General features: G+C 67.8%; 2 protein-coding genes across 3 annotated transcripts; one reads left to right on the forward strand and one right to left on the reverse strand.

Moving 5' to 3' along the window:
* Window positions 1-1,136: 1,136 nt before the first annotated feature.
* Window positions 1,137-6,338, reverse strand: LOC136101811 (scavenger receptor cysteine-rich type 1 protein M130-like). Its single transcript, XM_071808723.1, has 13 exons — window positions 5,748-6,338; window positions 5,337-5,657; window positions 4,928-5,245; window positions 4,490-4,792; window positions 4,100-4,411; window positions 3,639-3,938; window positions 3,245-3,562; window positions 2,819-3,175; window positions 2,598-2,741; window positions 2,364-2,459; window positions 2,091-2,174; window positions 1,666-1,800; window positions 1,137-1,521 (listed from the first exon to the last, which is right to left on the reverse strand). The coding sequence occupies exons 1-13, from the start codon at window positions 5,797-5,799 to the stop codon at window positions 1,418-1,420; spliced, it is 2,844 nt and encodes a 947-aa protein (XP_071664824.1). The 5' UTR covers window positions 5,800-6,338; the 3' UTR covers window positions 1,137-1,417.
* Window positions 6,339-7,384: 1,046 nt separating this feature from the next.
* On the forward strand, window positions 7,385-9,915 carry AIP (AHR interacting HSP90 co-chaperone). Of its 2 annotated transcripts, none has more exons than XM_065838994.2 (6): window positions 7,385-7,583; window positions 7,697-7,876; window positions 8,185-8,373; window positions 8,551-8,727; window positions 8,813-8,946; window positions 9,061-9,915. In XM_065838994.2, exons 1-6 carry the CDS (start codon window positions 7,485-7,487, stop codon window positions 9,359-9,361), a joined length of 1,080 nt encoding a protein of 359 aa, XP_065695066.1. In that variant the 5' UTR covers window positions 7,385-7,484; the 3' UTR covers window positions 9,362-9,915. The 2 variants fall into 2 exon arrangements, with proteins under 2 accessions (XP_065695066.1, XP_065695065.1); XM_065838993.2 differs by having other exon boundaries at window positions 7,389-7,583; window positions 8,813-8,954.
* Window positions 9,916-10,196: the final 281 nt, after the last annotated feature.

Raw genomic sequence — 10,196 nt, forward strand, 5'->3', positions numbered from 1 at the left:
ACACCGCGGTGACGCCGCTCGGGGGGGAACGGTGCCGGGGACCCACCTGGCTCAGCCAGGACTGAGCACCAGCAAAACCCGCTGGGCACGGGGGGAGGAAGAGACCGGGAGCTCCCTCGAGGTGTTGGTGGTGCCGACAAGGACGGGGCTGAGCCACCCACGGCGCTGGGACCCGGTGGGCTCCGGCAGCGCTGAACGGTACTGGTGACGATGCTCTGGCCGGAGCGGTGTGACACAGAGCACGGCGAGGAGGCGGCGACGTGGCTGCAGCTTTCCCAGCCCAGGCAAAGCCACCAAATGCACAGGAACAGCCCCAAATCGTGGCGATGGCAGAAACGCCCAGAGACGCGCAATGGTGGATGTTGGTGGCATCGCACCGGGTGGGGGAACCCACCTCCCTGCGGGGACACACCTGCGGGCAGCACGGGCAGCACCACCACGTCCCACCGCCCTCTGCCATGGACCAGGGACCTGCCACCTGCAAATGTCCCCGTGTCACCCCGGGATGGCTTCTGGGTCTGACCCCACCATCCGTGTTACCTGGCACGTCCCCGATGGTGCAGCACAGACTGCTTGTCCCTCCTGGCGCCAGGGAGGTGCCGGGGCTGGTGACCCACCACGGCTGGCAGGAGGGGGACGCAGCTTTGGTGACCCCAAAACGGGAAGTGACCCTCACTGCGCGCCCCAGGGACACCGGGAGCCCCCCCCACCGCAACACGGGGCCCTTCCAGAAACCTGGCCGAGCGATACGGGCGGTTTTTATTGCCGAATCCTTCCCTTTCGCCCCAAACGCGGCTCCGCGCACGGCGGGAAGCGGACACGCCGCCGCCCCCGCCGCCACTGGCCCCGCCCACAGCCCGGAGGCACCGCCCCGCGCGGCGCGCACTCCCGGCCAGCAGGGGGCGCGGCAGCGCGGCCGCGTCGCTCCGGAAAGAGCCGAAGGGCGGCGGAGGCGGCCGAGCCGGGCGACGAATCCTTGACCCTCCAGCCTGGGAAGGTTCCCAAGCACCGCCCCGTAACCGCACCGGGATGGGGTATTTTCCCCTCCCCATATAATTCCCAGTTAGCCAATGTATTTGCCTCTAGCATAAGCAAAATTCTATTTATTCTCTTTATATATATTTTACACCTAATTATTTCAGCCTTTAACCAATCAAATACAGCTAGGGCTTAATTTCCTCCCCCCTCCCCCGCCTTTCGGAGAGGTCCCTGCACCAACCAGAGCCATTTCTAGCGCCGTTCTCGGTGCTGCCGAAGTTCAAGGGAAATCGCTGCAGCGCTGCGTGCGGGAGGGACACAGGAGCTGGTTTGCTGCTCTGCTGTGGCCCTGGGCAGCGAGAGGTGACCTCCGTGACCAGGGCCACCCCTCCTTGGGGACAGGGCCCCACCCCCTGCACCTGTGTCCCCAGGGAAATCCTCACAGCGATGTCCCCAGGGTGCTGCTGCCAACATCATCATAGTCCGTGTGCCCCGGGGGGTCCCCTGTGGCTTCTGCAGGACTTGAGGGGTGGCAGCTCCCGCCTTAGGGGACAGCAAAGGCTGGTGCTTGGCAGGCGCTGCTTTGTGTCCCTGTGCAGCCCCCGTGGGTCTGCTGCCTGCTCCCTGCCCACGGCCAGTGCCCCCAGGTGGCTCTGCAGGGGACAGGGCAGCCCTGGCCCCTCTTACCTGGGGGTGGGGGACAGCCCAGGCTCCTCCGTGCCACCCCCTCGGAGATGTCCCCAGCGCTGGGAGCGGGGGACACTTCTGGCACGGCCGCAGCATCGTCGTAGACATCCGGGGAGCTGTGCTGGGCTGGGGACTCTGCCACAGGCACAGGGGACGGGTGAACCAGAGGCGGTGCGGGGCTCTGGCTGTGCCACCCACCTCTGGCCGGACCACTGGGGACGTGCTGGTGGCACCGGGGCTGCAGGATCTCAGCCAGAGCCCCAGCAGGCATTGATGACACCAATGACACCAATGACACTAATGACAGCCACAGCTGAGCTGGGCTCACCTGGCTGAGCAGGGGCCGTGTCCCCTCGTGTCCCCAGCACCTGGCCATGTCCCCTCTCCCCAGGTTCCTCACCACGTTCCTGTCCCTGTGTCCCTACCTGGGGCTGTCTTGGGGTCGCTCTCCTCCACGCCACCCCCACTGTAATACGGCAGCTTCGTCCCCGACCCTTCTGACAGGGAGCCTGGCGGGGGGAGGACGGAGTTTGGGTGGCTGGAGCTGGCACCGTGGGCAGCATGGCCTGGGGGGACCAGGGGACACCCCCGTGCCATAGGAACCAGCTGGTGCCGCAACAACAGGACCCACTGGGGCTGTGGGACAGAGTTTCCCCCTCTTTTGGGAGAACCTCCAGGCACGGGGGGGCTGCACCCACCTGAGCCACTGGGCACCTCCTGGTACTCCGGGTCCGGGGTGTAATCCAGCTCCTCGTATATGGCGTCAGAGACGGCGTCCGCAGCTCCACCAGGGCCTGAAATGACGGGCAGCGCTCACCCGGGGCCGTGGGGACTGTGGGTGGCCCCGGGGTCACCCTCTGAGCCACCCCCTGCAGCGGGAGCCCCAGGACCCCCAAATCGGCTCTGCCCCGGCACCCGCCCCCAGGACCCACCTCGGCGCCGAGCCCGGGCACAGCACATCTGCATGGCCAGGGCGCCCAGCGCCAGGAACAGCAGCGTCCCCAGGACCACACACAGCACCGTGGACACCGGCACCGACCCCGCCGCCGCCATCAGGGCGGTGCTGCTGGGGACACCTGCGGGGACACGGCCGGGCGGCGTGAGGAGGGGACCCCGGCCGGCCCAGCCCAGCGGGCGCTGCCGGAACGGGCACAGCTACCTGGGGACGGGGTGGGCGTCCCGCTCGTGCCATCACTGTCCTCGTCACAGGCGACATGGGCGTCCCCGCCGGGGCCGCAGTCCTGCAGGCGCCAGGGTGCCGAGGGACATCGCCAGAGCCAGCGGGTCCCCTTCTCGCAACCCACCCAGGCCAGCCAGGCGGGGGCCGCGTCCCCGGGGGGCGCAGGCTCCAGCCTCCCCCCGTCCCCGCAGCCCAGCTGGCGGCAGGCGGCGATGGCCGTGGCGGGGCTGGTGCCGTTGGCACAAACGCCGCCCCAGGTGCCGTTGTGCAGCACCTCCAGGCGCCCGGCGCAGCGGCCGCTGCCGCCCGCCAGCCGCAGGGACAGCTGATCTGCAAGGGGGGACGGGGGTCACGGCACGGACCGGGGACGGTCCCCCGGGCCCCAGTCTGGGGGCGCACGGCACTGACCTGAGCAGACGGCACCTGCCCCACCACCGCGCCGGCAGCCGCGCCGTGCCGAGCCCGGACAGGCCCAGAGAGACGCCTCGGTCCCGGTGCAGCCACCGGCATCCGGCCACGGCGTCCCCATGCCGGCACCGAAGTGACCCGCTCCCGGTGCCGCCAGCGCCGAGCCACAGCCCAGCTGGCGGCACACGACGGTGGCGTCCGGGAGGTCCCAGCTGTCCTGGCAGGCGCTGGCCCAGGTGCCATTGGCGTAGAGCTCCACGCGCCCGGCGCAGCGCCCAGGGCCGCCCGCCAGCCTCACCCGCCGGCTGCCTGCGGGGACACAGGGCACCGGGCTGCGGTGGCCGCTCGGGGAGCCGGCGCCCCCGGCCCTTCCCAGGACACTCACCCGAGCAGACGACGGCCACCTCCTCGGGGCTGCCGGTTGGCGCGGCGCCCGTCCCGGAGACGTTGCACCGTGCCAGGCTCTCCTCGGTGCCCGCACACCGCAGCGCCACGGTGCCCAAGCCCGGCACGCCAGAGACTTTCTCCAGCACGCCGCAGCCCAGCTGCCGGCACACCACGCTGCCCAGCTCCGTGTCCCACGGCCCCGCCGCCACGCGGGCCCATGTCCCGGGGCTCGCGGTCACCTCCAGCCGCCCGTCGCACCGGCTCTCCCCCTCCACCAGCCGCAGGGGCTCGGCAACGCCTGCAACATCCCCAGCGGTGCCGTGGGGCCGCAGCACCAGCGGCGCAGAGACCCAGGGGGATGGCGGCTCGGCCCTCCCCTTGGCCCAGAAGGACCCTGTGTCCCTCACTCCCAAGTCTTAGGGTGCCCCAAAAGCCCCTGAGGGCTGTTCCCACACACACCTGAGCAGTTGACTGCAGCGGCGTGCCCGGGGGCACAGGGGGGCTCCCCCAGCACCGCTGCGGGGCACTGGCCCGGGTGCCATTCGCTCCCGTCACAACCGAAGCCATCGCGCCACATCGGCCCGTCCCCCCCGCCGAAGGAGCCTCCCGGCGGCACGGCGATGGCGGCGCTGCAGCCGAGGTGGCGGCAGAGGACGTGGCCGTCACGCAGGTCCCAGCCGGTGGCACAGAGGGACCCCCACGTCCCCCCCACCTCCACCTCCACCCGCCCGGCACAGCCGCTCTCGCCCGCCAGCCGGAAACCCGTGTAGGCTGTGGTGGAGAAATGGTGTTAGAGGGGGGCACGGCGGCGCGGGGACCCCCCGACACCCCCCTGTCCCCAGCACTTACGGGAGCAGACGATGCCGGCGTGGCTGGTGCAGCCGGGGCTGCGGGGCGGCTGCCGGGAGCAGGCGGAGAGCAGGGTTTCGGTGCCGGAGCACTCGAACCGCAGGTCCCAGAGCGGCCCCGTTCCAGCCCCGGACTGGCCGGTGCCGTGGACGGCGAGCACCGTGCCGCAGCCCAGCTCCCGGCACAGCACCTGGGCGGCCTTCATGTCCACGTGCTCCTGGCAGACGCTGGCCCAGGTTTGTCCCCTCCGCACCTCCAGCCGCCCGGCGCACGCGGTGTCACCGCCGACCAGCCGGGCAAACCCTGCCGGGAGGGCACGGGGGCGGTGGTGAGGGATATGCCAGCACTGGGGGTGGTGGTGAGGGATGTGCCAGCACTGGGAGCGGTACTGAGGGATGTGCCAGCAATTGCACATACCCAGCACTGGCAGGCTCCTACCTTGGCAGGCAACAGCAACGTCAAAGTCATGAATAGCATTATAGGGTCCCCAGCCACGGATCTCACAGTCCCAGAGCGTGGCCTCGTCCCCGCGGCAGTCGACGAGAGTCAGGCTGACGGGACCGTCCCCTTTGCCAAAGCTGGAGGCAGCAGCATAGGCACTGGTGGCCGAGCCGCAGCCCAGGTGTTGGCACACCACCTCGGCGTCCTCCATGTCCCATATGTCATCTGCAACCGAGCCCCATCGGCCCCGCAGCTTCGCCTCCACCCTCCCGGCGCAGGGACCCCCGCCGGCCACCAACCGCAGCTCCAGCGCCTCTGCACCGGGACACCAGCAGAGCCTCAGCCGTGCCTGGGGACACCCCAGCACTCAGCGTGTGTCCCGGCACGGCCAATGTCCCAACGTCACCTCTACAGGTCACCCCCACATCCGTCTCGTGGTTGCAGTAGTGCTGTCCCCAGCCAAAATGAGGACACTCGTGCAGCATCTCCTCGGTGCCCCGGCAGAAGAACGGTTGGAGCCAAATCCGGCCGGTGCCCTGCCCGAACGGGGCGTAGGCTGACGCCTTGGCCACCCCGCCGCAGCCCAGTTGCCGGCACACCACGGTGGCCCAAAGGGCGTCCCAGTCGAAGTCATAGTTGCAGACGGAGCCCCACTCGCCGTTGTGCTTCACCTCCACCCGCCCGGCGCAGCGCCCGCCGCCGCCCACCAGCCGCAGCTCCCCGGTGCCTGCGGCAAGGAGGGTGCTCAGCCCGGCCCCGTGGGTCCCTGTCCCCCCGGTGGGTCCCTGTCCCCTTGCTCCCTCCACCCCGTGCTCACCCCCGCAGAGCTGCACCCACAGCAACAGCCCCAGCACCCCGGCAGGCACCATCGTGCCGTCCCAGCTGCCCCCGGCACGGTGACACCAGTGATATATCGGCAGTGGGAGCCAATGGAGGTTGCAGCACCTTTTGAGCCGTTATCAGGCGGGTTATCTCCGGGCTAGCAGAACCCCGGCCTCCAATGATCTGCTCCATGCCCTAATATGAGGCTCAGCTCCGCTTCTGGCGTCACACACCTCGTCACCCGGATGGCCCCGGGGGAACCAGCCCCCCCGGGACACCTGCTGCCAGCACCTCCCCACCCGTGTGCCCCCGTGGGGCTGATGCTGCTCCCAGAGCCCCGTCCCGATGGCCACAGGATTCACCCTAAAACCTCCCAAAGCCTTCACAGTGCCGCCCCGGGCACCGGCACGGGGCAAAGCCCAAGGCCCACGGCACGCCAGCACCCACCCTTGGGGCGCTCCCCTCCCTGGGGGTGCCTGGAGAGCCCACGGGGGACCCTGAGGTGACAGCCACCCCCCGGCTCACCGCGGTGTTCGCAGACGGCACATCCCCGGCTCCTCGCGGTGCCGGCGGCACATGGCGGCTCTGCCCGCGCTGCCTGCAGGTGCGGCCCCGCTCGCCCCGTGGCGCGGGCAGGAAGGAGACGGTTTCCCCAGGCGGGAACCCAGGGTCGGCATCGACCGCACGCGGCTCCCGGCCACCTGCGCTGCCAGCGATAACGCCGTGCTCCGGCACACCGCGGTGACGCCGCTCGGGGGGGAACGGTGCCGGGGACCCACCTGGCTCAGCCAGGACTGAGCACCAGCAAAACCCGCTGGGCACGGGGGGAGGAAGAGACCGGGAGCTCCCTCGAGGTGTTGGTGGTGCCGACAAGGACGGGGCTGAGCCACCCACGGCGCTGGGACCCGGTGGGCTCCGGCAGCGCTGAGCGGTGCTGGTGACGATGCTCTGGCCGGAGCGGTGTGACACGGAGCAGGGCGAGGAGGGGGCGACATGGCTGCAGCTTTTCCAGCCCAGGTAAAGCCACCAAAAGCACAGGAACAGCCCCAAATCGTGGCGATGGCAGAAACGCCCAGAGACGCGCAGTGGTGGATGTTGGTGGCATCGCACCGGGTGGGGGGACCCACCTCCCTGCAGGGACACACCTGCGGGCAGCACGGGCAGTCCTATCACGGTCTACCACCCTCTGCGATGGACCAGGGACCTGCCACTCGCAAATGTCCCCATATCACCCCAGGATGGCTTGTGGGGCCAACTGCTCCACTGGTGTTCCCTGGGATGTCCCCAATGGCACTGCAAGGACTTGCCAGGCAGTGCCTGTCCCTCCTGTCTGTACCTCTGCCCGAGGGAGCTGCTGGGTCCAGAAACCCCGCTGGGACTGGCAGGAGAGGAACACGGCTTCAGTGTCCCCAAACCCGGAAGTGACCCACACTGTGCACCACAGGGACACCGGGAGCTCCCCCACTGCACCACGGGACCCTTTCAGAAAGGTAGCCGAGTGTTAACAGCGATTTTTATTACCGAATCCTTCCCTTTCGCCCCAAACGCGGCTCCGCGCACGGCGGGAAGCGGACACGCCGCCGCCGCTGGCCCCGCCCACTGACCGGAGGCACCGCCCCGCGCGGCGCGCACTCCCGGCCAGCAGGGGGCGCGGCAGCGCGGCCGCGTCGCTCCGGAAAGAGCCGAAGGGCGGCGGAGGCGGCCGAGCCGGGGCGGGGCGGGCACGACGACCATGGCGCAGCAGGTCGAGCAGCTGCGGGCGGACGGCGTGTACAAGGAGGTGCTGCGGGAGGGCACCGGGCCGCTGCCCGACTTCCGCGACGGCACCAAGGTCAGAACCGCGACCGCTGGCGGACGCGGGGGTGGCGGACGGGACACGGCGAGGCGCGCATGCGCGTTCCCCCCACCCCCGTCGCCATGGTGACGCCGCGGCCTTCTTCTCAGGCCACCTTCCACTACCGGACGCTGCGATGCGGGGACGAGGAGACGCCGCTGGACGACAGCCGGACGCGGGGGAAGCCCATGGAGCTGATCGTTGGGAAGAAGTTCAAGCTGCCGGTGTGGGAAGCGGCGCTGCGCACCATGCGGCCCGGCGAGCGCGCCCGCTTCCGCTGCGACACCAAGGTGGGGCGGGGGGGCGGGGGGGGCGGGCCGGGGGGGAGGAGCCCAGCCGGGTGCGGTTTACCATGGGGGCGTGGTTTGCTGCTCGGGGGCGTGGATTGTTGATTTGAGGGCGTGGTTTGTTAATCGGGGGCGTGACATGATACTTTTGGGGGCGTGGCTTGGGATGGGGGCGTGGCCAGCGCCTCGCGCACACACACGTGGCGCAGCTGCCTCCTTGCACCGCGGCCGGCGGACACGAAGCCGGGACCGTCCCGGTTCCCCCCCGGCCCCGGTGCGGCCTCCTCAGCGCTGCTTCCCCCACCCCCCAGCACGTCGTGCTCTACCCGCTGGTGTCCAAGAGCCTGCGCAACATCGCGGCAGGGAAAGACCCGCTGGAGGGGCAGCGGCACTGCTGCAGCATCGCCCAGCTGCATGACCACTGCTCCCTGGGCTACCCTGACCTCGATGAGCTCCAGAAGAACCCCCAGCCCCTTATTTTCGACATCGAAGTGCTCAAGGTGAGGCACGGGCATGGAGGGTTCAGACAAGGCTCTCCTGCTCCCAGCCCCAGGCTGGGGGGAGCTCAGGGACAGCCACCAGCAGCCCTGCCCTGGGTGGGGGCTGTGAGCAGGGGGGCACTGTGGCCCTGTCCCTGCCCGAAGCCAGGCTCTGCTCTCATCGTGGGGTGCTGGCAGGTGGAGGCACCCGGCTCCTACCAGCAAGACCCCTGGGCCATGACGGATGAGGAGAAGCTGCAGGCCGTACCCCTGATCCACAAGGAAGGCAACGAGCTGTACAGGCAGGGCAAGGTGCAGGAGGCGGCTGCCAAATACTACGATGCCATCGCCTGTCTCAAGAACCTGCAGATGAAGGTGGGGCTCCCCAGCCCCTCTCTGGGGTCCCCACATCCCTTTTGGTGTACAGGGCTCATTCTCCCCGTTCTGTCCCATCCTGCAGGAGCAGCCCGGCTCTCCGGACTGGATCGAGCTTGACCAGAAGATCACCCCTCTGCTGTTAAATTACTGCCAGTGCAAGCTGCAGTGCGAGGAGTACTATGAGGTGCTTGATCACTGCTCCTCCATCCTCAACAAATATGAAGGTAAGGATCCACAGGCCAGCCTGGCCAGCTTCAGTGGGCACCAGTGGGGCAAGCAGGCACTGGGGAGACCCCCGATGCTCTGCTCCCATCAGCTTTCTCCCCACAGACAACGTGAAGGCGTATTTCAAGCGGGGGAAGGCCCACGCGGCGGTGTGGAACGTGGCGGAGGCGCAGGCCGACTTCGCCAAGGTGCTGGCCCTCGACCCCTCGCTCCGTCCTGTCGTCTCCAAGGAGCTGCGGAGCCTGGAAGCTCGGCTGCGGGAGAAGGACGCCGAGGACAAGGTCCGCTTCAAGGGCATGTTCTCGCAGTAGAGCCCGTGGCCGCAGCGGAGAGCCCAGCGCTCTTGGAACATGTCCTTTTAGTTATTCCACATGTGGAATGTTCATGGATGTTTATTAATGTTTAATACAAGTTTTACATATTTGGAATCATTGGAAGTGGCCCGGGAGCTCGCCGCAGCCCAGGCACACACAGCGCATTTAAGTGGCAGCGTGAAGCAGCGCAGAGCTTGGCTGAAGCGCAGTTTAAGCACGAAGCTCCTTGCCGGGCTCCAGACTCTGCTCATCGTCACACCAGGAAGGGACACGGGGTGACACGACCTCAAACCTGCTGCTCTCTGCCAAATCATTTTATTTGTTGTTCAATGTTTTTATACTTTCCATTGGGCTGAGCCACCACAGCCGGGGCTGGCCGCGCGGTTCCAGCTGCAGTATGAATCCTCAGCGCTGTCTCTTCCCCCTTCACGCCTGTGTTCTGCACCACATCCTGCAGCGTCGCTTCTCAAGGCTGCTGCTATCATCCCAAGCCGGTGTTTCCTCTGTACTACATACTTGTGTCAGCGTCGTAAATATTTTATAGAGAATAACCGCTTGTTACCGCTATCTATATAAAATTCTGGTCGTGCTGTGCCAAGATAAACCAAAGTAAAACCAGCCATAGGTGCTCGGTCACTTAGAAAAATGTCTGGGAGTGGTAAATGAGGTAAAATAAAGTTGCAGGCAGGCCAGGAACAGCTCATGGGGAGCTTGGCAAGCCCTGGCCCTGAGGCCTCGCAAACTCACTGCAAAACCGAGCCCTTGCTGCAGTAAGCGCTGCCCCTGTTACAGATGTGGTAGAGCTGCTAAATAAGCCCAGGCTGTCTGCTCCTCACCACAACCTGCCCTAAATTGTTCACAACCCAACTGCTGTGCGCCAGGAACCCTCCCTGGGTGATGCCGTGGGGCTGAAGTGCCCCAGGACCA

Source organism: Patagioenas fasciata, chromosome 5 (genome assembly GCF_037038585.1).
Source record: "Patagioenas fasciata isolate bPatFas1 chromosome 5, bPatFas1.hap1, whole genome shotgun sequence".
Taxonomy (NCBI): domain Eukaryota; kingdom Metazoa; phylum Chordata; class Aves; order Columbiformes; family Columbidae; genus Patagioenas; species Patagioenas fasciata.

Bases quoted from the DNA above. Each gene is read 5' to 3' on its own strand.
- LOC136101811 (XM_071808723.1), bottom strand. From the start codon at position 5,799: ATGGTGCCTGCCGGGGTGCTGGGGCTGTTGCTGTGGGTGCAGCTCTGC. The intron at 5,246-5,336 runs GTGACGTTGGGA...GTCCCGGTGCAG, and splicing joins TGTGGGGGTGACCTGTAGAG to AGGCGCTGGAGCTGCGGTTG. The intron at 2,460-2,597 runs GTGGGTCCTGGG...CCGTCATTTCAG, and splicing joins TGCCCGGGCTCGGCGCCGAG to GCCCTGGTGGAGCTGCGGAC.
- AIP (XM_065838994.2), top strand. From the start codon at position 7,485: ATGGCGCAGCAGGTCGAGCAGCTGCGGGCGGACGGCGTGTACAAGGAG. The intron at 7,877-8,184 runs GTGGGGCGGGGG...CCCACCCCCCAG, and splicing joins GCTTCCGCTGCGACACCAAG to CACGTCGTGCTCTACCCGCT. The intron at 8,947-9,060 runs ATATGAAGGTAA...TTCTCCCCACAG, and splicing joins TGCTCCTCCATCCTCAACAA to ACAACGTGAAGGCGTATTTC.